This window comes from Microtus pennsylvanicus, chromosome 4 (genome assembly GCF_037038515.1).
Source record: "Microtus pennsylvanicus isolate mMicPen1 chromosome 4, mMicPen1.hap1, whole genome shotgun sequence".
NCBI lineage: Eukaryota > Metazoa > Chordata > Mammalia > Rodentia > Cricetidae > Microtus > Microtus pennsylvanicus.
The window spans coordinates 21,997,280-22,016,548 of NC_134582.1; the positions used below are offsets into that span (position 1 = coordinate 21,997,280).

The following is a 19,269-nucleotide window of genomic DNA, read 5'->3' on the forward strand; positions in this document are numbered from 1 at the left end:
CTTCATGTCTAAAACAATAAAATGTTAACTTTCATTTCAATTATGTAGTCAATGGGCATTATGGACCAAGATAGCTAAATACTAAAACCCTGAAAATATTCTGTTCGGAGCAGTGAGACCCCAGATCCTGAATTCCTTGTAATCCCCTGATCTGAGTGCCTACAGCTGCTCTGAGCACGAGACCTTCAGGAGTTCCTGATGGCAGGAGAGTGGTTTCTGGTGGGTTTGGCTGGGGCGTGGCTATCTCTATATAATCTACCCCTGAACACAATAAAGGGGGCATTCTTGGGGAATTCAAGGATGACCTGTGTCGCTGTCTCTCTGTTTGTGAGTGTCTGTGTATTTTAACCTCCAGACCCCTTGCCCGAAGCTCGGTAACTGGGTGCCAGCGCACAGAACGCAGACACAGGGGCGCAGTGCACGACAATATTCTAATGTTTTTTTGGTGGTGGTGGTAGTGGTGTGAATTTGTTTTGTTTTAAGCAACTCAAAAGTGTCAATCAGTGCTAGACATGGTAACATGCACTTGGGTGGCTTAAGCAATAGAATCACATGTTTGAACCTAGTCTTGGCTACACAGTAAGAACCCAGATTAATCAATCAATCAATAAATAAATAAGTAAATTTTTGCATGCATGTGCACAAATATGCTTGCCTTCTCCGCTCTGCACTCCAACCAGCTCCCCACAGCTGAGCTATCAGCACACGCTGAAACCCAGCTGGCTATATACCGGAACAGCTTCAGTTTTTTGGCTCAACTGAGAACATGAATGCTAACAAACAACTGAAGTGTGGATTGTAATCTGCTTGCCTTACCTTATTTATAGCTGTACATTTCCTAGAGAACAACGACCTGCGTGTCTCTCATAGAAACAAAGATTTGCTTTCTCATGATTTAGATACCGTCCTCACTTTTCTAAGCTGGATATTCTGAAGGAAACCATGCCACTTTCCTAACAACATATTAAAGAAACCTATGCGCTAATTATATCTTTGTTTAAAAGAGACACTGGCTTGCAGTCTCAGTTGTATCAAGCACACAAAGAAGAGCACACTAGTAGGCAAGAGAGCAGTGACTGGTTTAATGTATGTCCAGAGGAAATCAATAGAAGGGGCAAAATTTCCCTCTCATGATGGGGAGGTTATCCTAAAGGCCCTGCAAAGGTAATAGCTGCTCCCCTCTGTGATCCACTCTGGGCCATCACAAAGAAATGAGGGCTTTTCAGGCAGTTGAAAACCCCAATTCCAGTCAATGAGCAGGGAGGCATAGTACAATTTAGGACTATTTTCTAAAAAATTAGGAGGAAATAAAACCTTTCATCCAATCTCTTCATATCTCAAAATTTCTATTTCATGTAATAAAAAGATGCTGAATTATTGAAATGCTTGGTAGTCCACCCAAAATGGACAATTACCATGTCAATTAAAGAATTATAAACAATAAATTCTTCCTCCCACCCTCTCTAAAAGTTTCAAAGTCAGATTTTTCTCTTGAAAACAGACTCATTCTTAGCTTGAACAAGTTCAAAACCACCCGCTATATCTGGGGTAGGGCACACAGGAGACAAAGCACAGTTATAAAAGCTCACTCCATACCACAAATGGGCAAAAATCTCCTCAGAATTAGGCTCCCTCTACCCCAAATTTACACAAGAAAAGACTAACACTAGCAATGGTTTAACTAGCTCCAGTGGTAGCAGAGAATTACAAACATGCGAAACCCAGGCCTTGTCTACTTCTTGTCTGTTTCTCTCTGGCCTAACTGCACACTGGCCATTTCAAGTCACAAGTGCCTACAGCTGACTGTTTTCTCCAACTTCCTTTCAAACTCTGAACCAATGGCCAAGTCTGGTTTTATATAGACTCCTTTTGCTGTTGTTGGTTGGGGGGGGGGGGTGCATTGTTTCAGTTTTTGTTTTGAGTCAGGGCTTCTATGTATAATCTGAACTATCTTGGAACTCTCCTGCCTCTGTCTCCAACTTTTGGGATTAAAGGCGGGTGCCACCATACCCAGTATAGAGGTTTGGTTTTTGTTTTGTTGCTGTTGTTTAGGGTTTTCTTTTCCTATTTCACATGTACAAGTGTTTTGTCTGCATGTATGTATGTGCACAGCATTTGTGCCTGCAGAGCCCAGAGAAGCACACCAGATCCCCATAACTAGTTGCAGATGTGGGAATTAGGAAGTGTATCTTTTTAAAGTGCCATTCCAACTGAATGTGGTTCTAGCCCTGGAACCCAGAGATCGGCCTGCCTCTGCCTCCTGAGCGCTGGGAATAAAGGCGTGCGACACCACACCTGGCTCACACACTCCTTTTTAACTCGCTGTCGTTGCACTTTAACTTCACTGCAGCAGGGTGTCTAGTCTTTCTCTAGACTGATTTAGTAGTTCACCTTCCTCTAGTTTCATATTTTATTATGTTCAGGTTTTTCTTCCAGTCATCCCTCCAAGGTAGAATAAAATAAAATATCTTACAATTCTCTCAAACAGCTAACTTGCACAGCATACAAAACATTTACTCTAAACTCTGCTGGTTAGTTTCAAAGTGATGCATATTATATCAACTTCATGCCCAAGTCCAAGCTTCTTATCTATTATAGACAATCTAGTACTGGTGCTAGAGGAAACTCAAGCACTCTACACTCCTCCATGGAGCAGTCACATGGCTAAGTGCTCTGCAAATCACTTATGATTTTATAAACACATACAAAATGAAGATGCCCCAGGAGAGCGGATACGGTCTTTCTTGGAAGTCTCCCGAAACTACCCAAAGCTGCTTTTCCTGGGAGTCCCTCCACTCTTGTATTTCCAGAGTACTTTGAGGGGAAAAAGCAAGCTTTCATGCTCCATCACTGCTGCTGCCTGCTAATCTGACTCTCTTACTAGATTACACTTAATCAAACAGGGATTATATCTTATCCACAATTATATCCTTGTCTCTGATTTAAAAAAAATCCATCCAATTGAATAGTAACCTGGCCTCCACAGGATGCACATATGCATCCCAATACACACACAAAGAGAGAATAAATAAATTCATGCCAATTGGAATCTTCTTTTGACTCAAAATATAAAAAAAATCACAAAAATAACAAAATTTCTTAAATGCTTGGTAGAAACTGCACAGTCAGAAGAATGAACCTGTCTTATTAGTGTAGAAGGGATCTTCACTGAAAATTCTTTGTATCGCACTGAATTTTTCAAAATCCTACATAAGAGTTAGGGCACATTACAAAACTTGAACATATAATATATAGCATGAAAAAAATAACATTTTATATAAATACAGTAACAAATGACCACAGATTAAAAAGCTACACAAAACCTGGCTGATGGCCACAATACCTGTACTCAGAAGCCAAAGTCAGGGAATTACAGGTTCCAGAGCCACCTAGGCTGCTTGAGGAGAATGTGGGATATGATCCCACACCACGAAGGAAAGACCAGAAAGCATAAAACTACACAAACTAGGCAAAATTTCTATCCTAATTCTTTTGGACTTACTGACTAAAGCTGGGAGCTTTACTTACGTAGACTCTCCGTGCATGCCTCCCCCAAAGTACTGAAGTTATAAAACTGAAAAGGATGGTGAAGAACTCTGTAACTACAATGGCAGCTAGATAATCCTATTTCTAAACTTATAAAGGGCAATATGGCGATATCAGTTTAAATACTTTGAAAAATTAATATGACAAAACAATTTCAAAACAAAACAAAAATTCCACAAAAAGGATGAAGTTTGTTTTGTATTGGCTAACTACTTCTGGGCATGGGGTAGATATACCTAGTGTGTGTTTTGATTTTAGTTTCTGTATTTCTGTGAATTTTTGTGAAACAGAGAGATAGAGAACATATAGTGGGGGGGGGGTAGGGAGGTTTTTCTTTTTTTAAAAGAGAGAGATAAAAAACATAAAATTAGAATGATCTGGGAGGAGTTAGGGAAGGAAAAAAGAATGATCAAGATGTATTATATGAAATATATATATATATATATATCAATTATTTATTTTTGTACACAAGTTTCAAGTTAAGAATCTATCTGAAGAAACTCTCAACCTACAAAATACACTCACTCATACTAATTATTATGTCCAGTTTTGGTAAGAGGAAACCAGTAAAAATAATTATCTTTTAAATCACTAAAAGCAATCTTGTAACAACATAGACAGATGAACAGGAAGCCAGGTATAGCCGTATATACCATTGATCTCAGCATTCAGAAGGCAGAAGCAGGAGGATCTCTGTTTAAATAGAGACCAGCCTGCTCTACATAGTGAGTTAAAACCAGCCAGAGTAAAAGTGAGAGTAAAAGGTGTATACATACGTGAAAATGAAGAGGCCAAGTCTTAAAATTATTTATATTAACTATTTCTCACCAAACTCCCCAGCCTTCCCTTCTAGAAAATCTCCTTGTGTTAACTGCAGATCCCCAGAAACCCTTTCTACAAGTGACTCCCACTGACCACCCTGGGCTGGAATCCAGAGAGGAGAGCTACTTCCCTTCCTTTCCTCCATACGTTCTCTCCAGAGTTATTTAATTTTTAATTTTTTTATTTCGCTTACGAAGGTATGAAAATATTCTCAAAATAAAATGAATATAAGAGGAAAAGGAAACATGATTACATTTTTAAGTTATTTATCTATATGAGTGCTTATACACACACACACACACCTCAGGTGCATGGAGAGTTTGATCAAGGAGGCCAGAAGTGCATCATAAACCCAGAAGCTGGTATTAGAGATAGCTGTTAACTACGATGTGGGTCCTGGAAACTGAAGCTGGATCCTCTGAAAGAGCAACAAATGCTCTTAATTGCCAAGCCATCTCTACAGCCCTGAAAATTTCATTTTAATAAACAGTACAGTTCTGCTTCCTAATTTTGCTTAATTTATATTAAGATGCTTATTTTGCTTGCTTAAGATATTATGTTAGGTTTATAAGCATTGCTTTGAAACATAACATTCAAATTCAATTAAAAATCAAAATTTAGACTCAAAAACGTGAGAACAGTGCTAATCAGGGGGAAAGTGTTGAGTCCTGTCTTTAGAAAAAGAAACACTATTAAAAAGGAAAGCTAAGACTCAGGGACAGCTGCAGAAGGAGGCAGAAGATTATCAAGCCAGAGGAACTGGATGCCTGCTGTAAACAGTCTTCTAGATACGCTGGGGAAACTGCATACAAGAGGTCTTGACAGACAGCTGCCAACATAACACCTGCATAATGACAACATAAGCTGACACGCCGGTATCGACAGGGAAAATCTCACAAGGTCCTACCCATAAATGGAAACCCCGCAGGCAATTAATGGCTGCTGAGAGAGAAGGAATCAATGTTTCCAGGAACAAACCTCCTGATAGGTTATATATTCCCAAATGTTCAGCCCTAAACATGTGTACATCCAACCAACACTAAATGGATTGCGTAAGGTAAAGAGGTGTGTGTGTGTCTGTGTGTGTGTGTGTGTGTGTGTGTGTATGTGTGTGTGTGTGTGTGAGAGAGAGAGAGAGAGAGAGAGAGAGAGAGAGAGAGAGAGAGAGAGAGAGAGAATTTAAAAAGAGGAGGTCATGAATTTGAAAAGGAGTAGGAGGAATAGGAAGCGTTGTGGGGGAAAAAGAGGAGTAGATATGATGTAAATATCTCACATCTAAAATTCTAAAAATAGAAATTAAATAAAAAGAAAATCTAATTAGTTAACTTCTCTTCCTGGCTATCAACATTTGTCAAGCTAGTACACACTTAGTCATATAAGCTATTCATAGTGTCAGAATTGTACCTCGGAAATAAAAATTAAACGGTAACGATCACACGAGAGACCTCTAAGGCTGTCTTCACAGACCCATGCTGCCCCCTTCTGGATCACTTTAGACATTATGTGACAACATAAGTTCCCTAACATATAATAAGTTTTATAAAAGGTTGTTCGCTCACATATTAAAGAAGTCGTGTCCACATGTAGAAGTATACCAGTGGCACTAATTATTTATTAGTTTTCCAGATAGTCTACTCTAAATGGATATACTAACAAAAAAGCAGTTACGACAATTTAATCATCCATTTAATAAGAAATATTAGGTTTATATTTACCAAAAACAAAACAAAATCTACATTTTAAAAAGCAACATTCTCAGCCAGATAGTGGTGGCACACACCTTTAATCCCAACACTCAGGAGCCAGAGACAGGCAGATCTCTGAGTTCAAGGCCAGCCTAGTCTACAAGAGCTAGTTCCAGGACAAGCACCAAAACTACACAGAGAAACCCTGTCTTGAAAAACAAAAAAAGGCACATTCTCTGTGGATGACAGTTGTGTGGCTTGGGCAATCTGTGGGGTCACTGGCAGTGAGACAAGGATTTATCCCTAGTGCATGAACTAGCTTTTTGAAGCCCATTCTCTATGGAGGGATACCTTGCTCATACTAGATACAGCGGGGAGGGCCTTGGTCCTGTCTCAAATTAATATGCCATACTTAGTTGACTTAAATGGGAAGCTTTATCCTCTCTGAGGAGTGGATGGAGGTGGGCAGGGGGTGGGGGGGAAGGTGAGGGGGCAGGAGGAGGAGAGGGAGTGGGAACTGGGACTGGTATGTAAAATGAGAAAAAGATTGTTTAAATAAATAATAGCCACATTCTTTGTTCTAATCCATATTTTCCCCTTTACTTCCAAAAGCAAACCATAGTCTAAACTTGGTACTTATCCTTTCATTTCAATTTTTATTCATGTACTATCGATCCATGTATCTGGATTATCCAAATACACAGTGTGGATTGAGCAAAAGTGTTAGCACACAATCATGTATAGAAACATTCTAAATTCAACAACCCCCTTCAACTGATAACCAACCAAGGAGACGTGGAAAGTACAAGCAAAGATATCTACTACTCAAGTAAGAAATATTCTACTGGGTTACTCGTGTTGTTAGCCTTGTAGCTTTATATTACTGCTAATGCTGTCCATATACTTTCTTAAGGGAAATGTTTTTATGAAGTACTCCTGGTATTTTAGAATTCTTTTGTTCTTTTCATATTTTTTCCAAAATCTAGTTCCTTTCAGTAACCTATGTGAGAACAAAAAGTTTCAGGTCTTGGTAAGTATGGATGCTGGAATTTACAAGAAAAAGAAGTCACTGAACAGCACAGGAGGCAAAGTAAGCTGATGGGGGGTATCAGAGCATTCTCAAGTGACCCACAGTCCTGATGAGAGAGGGCTAGAAGCCATCTTCCACCGCGACACCTGGGTATTAGTAAGAGCTGCCTTTCCTCTCCCCACTCCTCTCCCTCAGATTCCACAGACATCTAGAGCACCCTTGTGTTCCCTTCACCTAGATTTTAGATGTCAATAATTCACCCAAGTCAACCTTGGGCAGTTGCTCAAATCTGGAAAACATTCAATTGTTATTCATTCTGCATTGCTTAGATTTCTCAGTTGTCGAAAGAAAATGAATCTGAGACTCACAGCTCTAGAGCGTTAGAGCACAGCATTCAAAAGGGCTAGAAAGATGGCGCAGTGGGCAAGAGCACTTGCTGCACAATCCTGAGGACCCAAGTTTGGATTTTTGAAAAAAAGATATAAAAAAAATATAGCCCAAAATAAAGTAAGGAAAGAATGGAAAATGAATGCATCTTAACTGTCCGCCGAGACAAGTGCCAGTAAGGAAATGGTAGAGAGCTGTTAGACCTTGTTCCGTTATGATGGCGGCTGTCTCTCTGGCAAGTAGAACCTCGGAGTTCTTCATCCCTCTCTAAGCCTGAACACTTTGTTTAGTTCTTTATCATAGCAATGTTTCCTTTTCCCTGCTAATAATCACAGTTAAAATAAATTACATCAGTAAGTTCCTAAACACACTGCATCTACCAAGTGCATGCTCACTGTCATTCTGATTAGAGGGACTCAAAATTAATGGTATTAGAAAAAATCTTCTGGTATTTTTAAATTGCTCTGAAACAAAATTTTTCAATTCATTCACGCAGCACACTCCAAACTGCCACTGAGACATGTTATGAGAGTTTTGTTGACTCTTCTATTTCCTTTAAATCCCTGTGGATTCCATTTACATGCCTAATAGCAAAACCCCCCTCCACTGTAGAGAAATCATCTAAGAAAAAGCAACTTACACTACAGTTTTCAGGTGGGACCAGAAGTTGCGTGATCTCACCACCATGAACACAGAAGATATGTTTCATTTCTCCAGAAAATATGTCCCAAATTATGACGGAAAAATCCACACCTCCAGATATCAGGTATCTTTGGTCATAGCGAGCCGAGACCTGATGAGGGTACAGCAAACATGTAACTTTGTTCCGATGGCCACGGAGAGTTCTGTGAGGGGGCCAACCTGTGAAAGAGGTTGGGGATTCAAAATTGGAAGATTAAAGTCTCAGAACGCTTCAACCAGCAAGCATAAACACTGGAAGAGTCATACCTATACTTCTAGGACTAGTCTGTGAAGTTCAGTAGCTACTACTTACCCAAGACTAACTGGCCCTTAAAACAGAGCTAGTCTATGCCCAAATGTGCTACACATGTCAAATTGTCATAATAGTCTAAGGAATTATTACAAAAGAAAAATATAAAATAGTTCAATAAAATTACCACATTAATTAAAAGTACAAATGAAAATAATGTTGCTATATTGGGTTATATAACATATTATAGTAGTTAATTCCCCATGTCATAGTTAATATTTCATCAAATATACATTAAACTACCAACTAGACTAACAACTATACCAGTGGGTTTTATATTCTCAACATCACGGTTACAATGTCCTCAAAGCACAGTGGACAGAGCTAGACCCCCAGTATACCTCTTCGGAGCATGTGTTCCCCTTGCAACAGCTGCACTATAGCCGTTTGGGTGGCAGGCACAATAATTATGCTTCCGTCTTCCCGGCCACAAACAAGCCGTCCATGAGCTGGTATGTAGACGCTCGCAGTCACTTTAAGAGGTTCATTGCTGTTGGGAATCACACTTAGCTGATCTATGATCCCAGCAGGACAAGGCTTCAGTTTGTCAAATGCCTCTTGCAAACTAATACAAGTTGTTGATTTTAGTCCTGTAGAGGTTTGGTGTCATATAAAATAAATATATATATTAAAAAATAGCATTAAATACATAACATTAACTGATTCAGTAATGTAAAAGCTACTTTCATCAAATATAAATCTTAGAAAAGAATTATATTTTCAATTTTGTTATGATTCAAAATGTTACAATGAAAGAATTATGTATGTATGTATTTATTTATTTATTTTTGGTTTTTCGAGACAGGGTTTCTCTGTGGCTTTGGAGCCAAGAATTATGTATTTAATGCACAAGATTTACTATTACCTTCAGCACCTTCCTGTTTATCAGCTATGTCTGAAATGTTCCAAATATTTAACCGTCCAGAAGAATCGCCCTGAATTAATAGTTTATGCAAATATTCCTTGCATCCATAGAAGAACCGAGTAACAGGCGGACAAATTACCAACTGCCGGAAAAAAAAAATTCAAGTCTCTTTAGTTGTATTTAGAATCAAATATTTTGACATTAATGTGCTCAGAAAAAGGTATTCAATTATTTGATCCATATCCCAGTTCTGAAAGTGTTTACAGAATGATTATTCAATATATTTGCATGTAATTTAATAGCATCACTATTCATGTCACCTGCAGTACAGCATAAACAGAAAAGGAATGAAAAGCTGTATTTATAGCCTTTCTCTAAACTACTCTTTTTTTTTAAATTTATTGGTTTTATTTTAAATATTACAATTTCATTGAAACATTTTCCCTTTTTCTTTCCTCCCTCCAAACTCTCCCGTAAGCCACCTCCTGCTCTCCTTCACATTCATGGCCTCTTTGTTCACTAATTGTTATTGCATGTCTATATGTACAAATATATTTATATTCCTAAATATAATCTGCTCAGTTTTTTTATTTGTTTATTAAAGATTTCTGTCTCTTCCCTGCCACCACCTCCCATTTCCCTCCCCCTCCCCCTCCCCTAATCAAGTCCCCCTCCCTCCTCAGCCCAAAGAGCAATCAGGGTTCCCTGCCCTGTGGGAAGTCCAAGGAACCCCCACCTCCATCCAGGTCTAGTAAACTACTCTTGATAGTCTTTTATTCAACTTTATAAAAACTGGTTACCAACCACAGGGTAATTTACTTACTTATTTTTAAATAATTAATTTAGAAATTAGGTCATTCTTAATCAAAAAGAAGTCTCTACTTAAAAGATCAAAAACAAAGAGTTCTACACAAAAGCAACACAACATGAGCTCAGCAGATTGAATTTATACACGCATACATATGCAACAATGATAATTCAGGAAGAGGAAGTCATGAAGATAAGAAGGAGCAAAGGGACGTGGGAGACGCTGGAGGTGGGAAAGCGTGAGGTGGAAACGATGCAAATACAGTACTCATGCATAAAATTGTAAATATAATAAATATTAAAATAAAATATATCACTAAAAGAAAACAATTCACTAATCCTATCTTTCCTGCCCACTGCTACGTCACAAAGAATAATTGCATTTCTGTGCACCATATGAGTACCTGGTGCCTGTGGAGGCCAGAAAAGGGCACCAGATCCTTGGAACTAGAGTTACAGATGGTTGTGAGATGCCTGCATGGTGGTAAAAATCACATCCAGATCCTCTAAAGAGAAGCCAGTGCTCTAAAGAGCTAAGCTATTTCTCCAGACCACACATCTTACAAAATAAAAAGTCCGTAGCATTTAATTGGCCACATTTACATAACTAATTTTAGCAAACAGAATTTTAGCATAAAAATTATAATAAATAAAATTCAGTTTCAAAATTATAGTTAACAAATAATCTAGTTGTAGTATTTGATTGCATCATAAAAAGTACTAGACTCTAGAAACTAGTAATATTAAACACAGCCAAGTATTTAGCTTTATTTAAATATTAATAACTTTAATTAAAAACTACATGGTTAAAGGGAATTGCTACAGCAGCCATAACCACAAATATCACATTTTAGTGAATCAATGTCTCTCACCATATTATACACACATTTCAATTTAAAATACACTAGCATGCAGTAGAGAGGCGACACTTGAAGAAAACTTATTTGATGGTTAATGGTTATCAACTCAACAGGATCTAGACTCAGGAAAGATGGAGCCTCTGAACACATGGGCAAAGGATCTTCCAGATGGTTAGCTGAAGTGAGAAGACCCATCCTGAGTGTGGTCAGCACCCATGGGCTGGGTCAGGAGTGCATAAAGCCGAGGGCAAGCTATGCACCAGCATTTCTGGTCACAGAAGCAATGTAGCCAGCTGCCTTACATGACTGTCACTAAGATGTCCCATCATGATGGACGCATCCTCAAAATATAAGACAAAGTGAACTCTTCTTCCTTTTGTGAAGTATTTTGTCATAGCAACTATTTTGTTTTATTAATGTAGGCTTTTCATATACATCACTAGCACTTAGTTTAGCTGGAAGTGACTCACTGAGCTGGACAGTAGCAAGTAGGAGTTCAAGAAATAGAAAGCAAATAATTTATACAGCATATTAAAATACACCTAGATGTACAAATTCTATATTCAAAATATTCATAGAAAAAAATCCATTCCCTTCTCTTATCCTCTATTCTCCTTTGGTGGGTGGGACATAAGGTTCAAAATGATGAGCTCATCGTTCCTACAATCTCCATTGATGTGTGGGACATAAGGGTCAGAATGATAAAAATAGAACCCAGAACCAGAACAAAACCTTAGAAAGCTTATAGAAAACCTTCCTCCCCAAACAAAGCTTCTTTCTTACTACTTCCAGAGACCAGAGTGGAAAATTCAGTATAAGTGTGACTGCATTTCCTTTTTTTATGTTTATGAGTCTTTTGCCTGCATCTGAATTTGTGTACCACGTGCACGCCTGCTGCCCATAGAGACCAGGAAGGGGTACTGGTTCCCCGAGAACCACAGTTAGTTTCAGTTGGGAGCCACCCTGTGGGTCTCTGGAAGAGCAACAAATGACCTTAATCACTGAGCCATTGCTCCAATATAAACAGACAGTACAAAGGCTTTCTAAAAACAGTTTCTATTTTAATACAGAAAATATTCAGTTTTCAGCTTTAATATCCAGTTATTTGACGTACTAGTTGATTTTGGAGAGAGAGTAGCCAATGCATGACAAAGCATTAGTACAAAAGCATTAGTAAGTACTAGCACGTAATTATCCTTGCCCTTCAACAACTGTCTTCACCGTGTTTTAACTGTCAATATGAATTTTATAAAAAGCCAATTCCAATACATAATCAAGATAAGATCAGTTGTATTCTTAGATAAAGGCAGATACTATTTAACAGTTATATTACATAGTTTTAAAATCTGAAATTTTTGAAATGTGTTTACAATTGACCATACCAAAAGTTTTTGCAAATTTTATTGAATCTTTCCAATGTCTAGACACCATCGATATAACCATCAATTATAAATGATACCTGAAGAACTTTACCTCTTTATCTTTTTGATCCAAGAGACTATGCTGCACAGGAGGAATTAAATTTTCAACTGCCTTCCCCACATCACTGCGGAATGAATCACTAGCTGGAAGACAACTGAAAGAGGAAAAGAGGGTGTCCACTTAAAATGCTGATAGGAGGGCCAGGCCTTTAGTCCCAGCTCTTGGAGGCAGAGACAGGCAGATAAATGTGTTCAAGGACAGCCTCATCTACATAATGAGTCAAAACTACACAGTGAGACACTCTCTCTGTCTATCTCTCTCTCGCAGACACACATAAAATAAATTATGTGAAATATAAACACACACATAAAATAAATAAGAGTTTATTAGAATACAATAGAATGGTATTTTTAAGCTTAGTTTAACTTAATAACTTAAAACAATTCTTTGAGGGTTCATGAGATATCTCACAAGTAAGAGAGCTTGCTGGGAAGCCTGACAACCTGAGTTTGATCCTGGGAACCTACATATGGAAAGAGCAAACTGATGTCCATGAGCTTCTCTGTGACCTGCACACATGCACCGTGGTATACATGCATACACACATGTGCACACATGCATACAGTGAATAAATAAATGCAAAAAAAACCACTTGGCTTTTTGTGCCTAGAATTTAAATTGGGATTATATACAGACCTTAAGACATTCTGAAGTTAAATATTTACACTACATAAATATTCATTCTTTAGAGTTACAGCTCAAATTGTGAATTCTTTACATTTGACTAAACCTATATATTTCATACCTGGCAGGGAGTTTATAAATATAACTCTGCCCATTTTCAGTCCAGATGATCACTTTGTCTGCGGACACAAAGTCCCCTCCAGTCCATGTCTGTCCATTTTCACTAGGACCTGAACAAAGCAGGGAATAGTCTCCAGCATCAAACACCTAGGAGCAAAAGAAATTCACTTTTCAACTGACTCCAGTTGGTTACAATTTAAATGTGATAAAATAGCATTTAACCTGAAAGAAAACTTCTGCAAATATATTTAACAAACCTAGGCTTTTACAGTAAGACTCGGTAGGTGAGGACATTCTCTCAGTGAGATCTAGGGCAGTCATCTTCAACAGATCCCACCCATGGGTGACCTCTGGCTGTGGTGGAATAGCTGGCTCTGAGGTCCAGGGCCAGAGCTGCCCCTGCCCTCCACCACCTGCAGCACTCGGGAGAGTGGCCCCCTATACCTCACCTGGGCAACACAGCAGAGCTAAACCCTGAAGGTGTAGGTGTGGGAAAAATGATTCTGGGGATGCGAGTAGCCCTGCCCCTTGTTCACCACTGCCAGGGGTGAACTGGCCAGGGCAATACTGGAGAGCTTATAATGGTGGTGAGGGCAGGGTAGAGCTGGTGGGCTGAAACCACCCAGGCCCAGAACCAGGCTTATGTGTTTGCCCACCCCAACCAGAAAAAGTTCCAGTGAGGGCCTAACATCGACGGTATAGCAGAGACCAGGGGTCTCGAACCAGACCACTGATTCTTTGTGATAAACTCCTGCAGTAAAAATGTATGGATAAAGGGTTTACTGCATGACTCGCTGTGTCACACAGAAACTTCCATGATGAGATTTTCTCCTTCTTCCTTTTCTTTTTCCTCTTAAATTTTATTGGGGGGGGGGGGGGGCGGAAAGACAGGTGGAATCAGGAAGCATGATGTCAAACACACAAAGAACAAAATTTTTTAAAATGCACTGGATGCTCTTTCAGAGGACCTGAGTCCAATTCCCAGCACCCACATGACAGTTCATAACCATCTGTTAACTCCAGTTCTAAGTGATAAGGCACCTCCTTCTGACATCCATGAGCACCATGCATGCCCATGGTAGTTATACAGATATATGTGCAGCCAAAACATTCATATGCCAAAAAAAAAATACTTTTTTAAGTTAGGAAAAGCAACTGTTCCCACCATGGTACTCGGCTTCTTGGATGTGCCAACCTAACATCCTCCTCCCTTCAGACAGTTTCTAGGGGTTATTTTGTGTCCCTAGAATGCAGCTAAAAGCATGAGCCCTCAACTCTAAAATTGAGAGTGTCTTAAATTCCCTTTTCTTGCTCACTTACTGTGCGAGAAGCCTGCTAGCATGCTGGGAGCTACTCTGGTAGAAGAGACATCCTCCAAAGCTGAACTTGCAAATGAGATCCAAGTCCCAAAGGACACAGTGATGTCAGCCTGTGAAAGATGCTGAACCGGAAGTGCCCAACTAAGTTAGGCCCTGAATCCCCACCCACAAAACCGGGCAAGGATAATTTCTACTGTTTTAATGCAAGATTTGGGAAAATTTGTTAGACAGGTTTAAATACTAGCATACTTTTCTGATAGTAAACCAGAATAATCCCTAACTAAACTCTAAATATTTGTCCTTACCCTTCATCAAAGAAACTTCTCTTTACAACACAGAAAACCACTACCAATCAAAATGCAGTTATGGAGTCTAGTCCGAATGAAAACTCCCTCGTCTAAGGCTCGGGGATCATTGCAGAGGGGACTGGGTAGAGAGACTGTGAGAGCCAGAGGAAAGGGGAATTTGCTTTGAGATTGTGTTTCCTGGAAATGCAAAAAGCTACATCATAAAGTCTCACCAACATAACTGCTAAATATGACCTGACCAAAGACAAAAACAACAGACATGTTAACATGGGTGGAAAAAAGCCCACATGACCTCAACCCTACTCAAAGTACTACATGCACCTAAGGAGTGCGAGAGCTGGGAAACAAACGGTCTTCCCAGAGAAAGGCATACCCATTCACTATCCAATACCATGGTCAGCCCTGGACATATACATACAAGCAAGGTTATGCAGACTGAGCAGGCTGTGTTTGTGTCTTTAGGAATAGATATATAACAAAATATAACAAAAATTAATGAAAAAGGAGGCCATAAATGTAAAAGAAAGCACGGAGGAATATATGGGAAACTTTGGAGGGAGGAAAGGGAAGGGGATGATGTAATTTTATTAAAAAATCACAAAAAATAAACAATTTTTTAAAATACATGTAAAGCTTTGAAAAATTGCTAAGTCCAGAACAAAGCACAATGGCTCATTTTCTATTACTAAAGACAAGCAATGTAGAAGAAACCTCTTCCTCTCATTATTAGCTGTAAACTTTCAATTTGAAGAAGCCAGGTGATGGGGGCTGGAGAGATGGCTCAGCGGTTAAGAGCATTGCCTGCTCTTCCAAAGGTCCTGAGTTCAATTCCCAGCAACCACATGGTGGCTCACAACCATCTGTAATAGGGTCTGGTGCTCTCTTCTGGCCTTCAGACATACACACAGAAAGAATATTGTATACATAATAAATAAATATTTAAAAAAAAAGAAGCCAGGTGATAAATGTATTATTCAGGTTCAATAACACACTATGAAGATAAATATCCATTCTACAGAGACCTAATTACCACCAATAGCTGAAATAGTAACAAAAAGTAGAAATTAAGACCAACAAAACATAGTCCTTAAACCATTCATTGCAGGAGTAGAACAACAACAAAAAAACAACTACTTGGAATTAAGCCCCAATTCCTCCAAAAACATCAGAACCCAACAGGAGTTCCAAATGACTGTCAGTCTTGTGCCAAGTACATCCTTGGGGTAATCTCTGAAAATGTGGTACACGAGACTTTATAAGGAAGGATAAAAGGACAACTTCATATTTATCTACTCAACTTACCCTCCAGTATTTGGAGCACACAACCAAGAGTGACCTCTGTGTGAATGAACAGAAGGAGATGCTTTGGCAATTCTGACAATAAATTGGTTTTGATTCCTCCTCAAATATTGGCTCAGTATCCTGGAAAAAAATGATTCATAAAATCTTAAGAATAACATGTATTAAATAATTAAAGTCATCACAAAATGATGAAGGTATCACCAGGGAACAAGAGTAACATGTGATACATTCATCATTTTAGATCCTCAGAAAAAGCCCTGGCAGCAAAAGCTACAAAGATGTACTCTTAAAAACAGCTGGGCAGCCGGGTGGTGGTGGCGCTCGCCTTTAATCCCAGCACTCAGGAGGCAGAGGTAGGCGGATCTCTGTGAGTTAGAGGCCAGCCTGGTCTACAGAGTGAGTTCCAGGATACAGAATACTGTCTCGGAGAAAAAGAAAAAAAAAAGAGCTAGGCAAAAATGTCTTTTCTACAAAGCTACCAATATTTAAGCCCTGATGGTGAGTCAGAAAACATCTTCACTGGAAATGGCAGAGGATGAGATTCTGCAGCAATCCTATGGTTGTATATACTTGAATTAATAAGAAAAAAACAAAAGTGATCAATTCCTCCCCCAGTTTTCTCCAAGATCAAAAGCTAGTATTTCCCTAGCTGAAATGAATGGTACCAGTATTGTCAGAAAATTGACCTAGGCCACAGTACCATGAAATAAGACTAACAGATAGATTTATATGCTTTTTTGACAGTGTTGGTGTTTGAATATGAAACGCTCCACAGGGCTAGAGAGATGGCTCAGTGGTTAAGAGCATTGGCTGCTCTTCCAAAGGTCCTAAGTTCAATTCCCAGCAACCACATAGTGGCTCACAGCCATCTGTAGTGAGGTCTGGTGCCCTCTTCTGGCCTTCGGCATACACACAGATAGACTATTGTATACATAATAAATAATAAATAAATATTTAAAAAAAAAAAGCCGGGCGGTGGTGGCCGCACGCCTTTAATCCCAGCACTTGGGAGGCAGAGGCAGGCGGATCTCTGTGAGTTCGAGACCAGCCTGGTCTACAAGAGCTAGTTCCAGGACAGGCTCCAAAACCACAGAGAAACCCTGTCTTGAAAAACCAAAAAAAAAAAAAGAAAGAAAGAAACGGCTCCACAGGCTCAATGTTAAACCCTACTGCCCACCCTGTGCTGACATACTTGAAGGCTTTGGACACTTTAGGTGATGTGCATGGTTACAAAGTTGGTCACTGCAGGCATGCCTTTGGAAATACACTCTCTCCTAGCTGCCGTGAGCTGCTCAGGCTCCTCACCCGCGCACTCATGCGGTGACGCCGCTCACCATTGGCTGGTCATGCCAGGACTCCACTTAGACTAAAGTGGGTCCTTCTTCCCTCACAGTGCTTATGTCGGGCATTCTGTCACTAATTTGTCGGGGGTGGGGGTGCAAGAGTAACTAAAATGGGTGGTTTACTTATTTCATTCAAGAAAGCTACCTTCTAACTTTTAGTTTAAACAAAAGCAGGAGGAAAACACCTATTACATTTCTCTACTTCATATTCTGGATGATATGTTTCTATTATTTCAATTGAAACACTTTTTCCTTTAAAAAAACTAAGTTTAGGAATACCTGATTACTAAAGGTTTAAATTATACAGTAAGAAAGAAATAATCACTGTCCATCTCACCTGCATGCCACCAGTTTCAGAGGTGACAATCCACACCTTCAGGATGCCTGTCACAGAGAGTGCTACCACAGTGTCCTCTAAAACAGGAAGAGACAAGAAGCCCAAATTAATCATAGCATGCTCCCTTCTAGCATTAAACAGCCTGCTCCCACAAACTTAAAACAACAAGTAGGAAACATAATCCTCTGTGCTTGGTGTTGACATTATTGTTGTCTTCTGGAAAAAAAATATGCTTTGACTCAGTAATATTTACTGAGTATAACCACACAGTTACAGAAACTCATCAAATTTTATCTCCTCTCTTTTCATCCTCTTCCATGAGAAACGGTACCTCTCGACAAGAGACAAAGCCAGAATACAGACAAATACACTTGCAGCTACAGGTCTCATCACCACCACACTCCTGACCATACAAACTCACCCTCACTTAAGAAAACCATCCATACAAGCTACAGCATCCCAGAGTCTAGGGATCCATCACAGAGTGAAGATACTCTAATGCTGGTGAGCATAAATACTAATCCAGCTGAAACTACTTTGCGGGGCTAGTTCACAAATTATTGGAACAATACAGAATATAAGAATATAACCAAAACTGTTAACTTTGACAATCTGTAGAACTTCACAGTAAAGTAGACAGTAGTTGAGCTGCCAAAGGGCATATAGTACACTGACCTTGTGTCCGCTGAGGGCGGATAAGGCTCATGGAGCTAATCCAGTCTGGCGAGATCTTTGATACCAAAGAATACAGCACCTCAAGGCTGGTAGCATCCACAACGAGGATTTCAGGGTAATGTCCATGGCATAAAAGCCTTCCTTCTTGCTGATTTCCAACAGTGAATTGATAGAACTAGATTCAAATTTTAAAAAAATATTATTTGTTGATGTACTGCTTTAGTTCGGCTACTTGATTAATATGCATTCATTAAACATGATATTCCCCCAAACACTAAATTATTTTAGGAATTTTATATGGGTACATCCATGTCAGATTATACTAATCCTCTCTAATATTTAAGAAAAATATTCCTGGGGCTGGAGAGATGGCTCAGAGGTTAAGAGCATTGCCTGCTCTTCCAAAGGTCCTGAGTTCAATTCCCAGCAACCACATGGTGGCTCACAACCACCTATAATGAGATCTGGTGCCCTCTTCTGGCATGCAGGCAGGCATGGAAGGAATGTTGTATACATAATAAATAAATAAATATTTTAAAAAAATATTCCTTTCTTCATGTCACATACTCACTTTTGAACTCTCATGATGCAAAAATAAAAAATCATTTTCTTATCTTCATCTCTAGCATTCAAAGCAACTTTTATAATTTTCATGGGGATGTATGTGGCTCATTTTTATTTCATGTTTTGGCTTTGTTTGGTTGGGATTTTTTATTTGGTTGGTTATGGTGGTTGTTTGTTTGTTTGTTTGTTTTCAAGACAGGAT

The 19,269-nt window shown here is 39.2% G+C and overlaps 1 protein-coding gene across 3 annotated transcripts in view; it reads right to left on the reverse strand.

Moving 5' to 3' along the window:
• The window catches only part of Wdr7 (WD repeat domain 7), a 277,322-nt gene that overhangs the window by 239,226 nt on the left and 18,827 nt on the right, over positions 1-19,269 (reverse strand). For all 3 annotated transcript variants that reach the window (XM_075968486.1, XM_075968485.1, XM_075968488.1), the window contains exons 5-12: positions 18,504-18,678; positions 17,829-17,905; positions 16,149-16,268; positions 13,221-13,366; positions 12,467-12,569; positions 9,327-9,468; positions 8,803-9,051; positions 8,111-8,331 (exon numbers count right to left, since the gene is read on the reverse strand). In XM_075968486.1, coding sequence (XP_075824601.1) covers positions 8,111-8,331; positions 8,803-9,051; positions 9,327-9,468; positions 12,467-12,569; positions 13,221-13,366; positions 16,149-16,268; positions 17,829-17,905; positions 18,504-18,678 — 1,233 coding nt within the window. The remainder of the gene's footprint in view (positions 1-8,110; positions 8,332-8,802; positions 9,052-9,326; positions 9,469-12,466; positions 12,570-13,220; positions 13,367-16,148; positions 16,269-17,828; positions 17,906-18,503; positions 18,679-19,269) is intronic.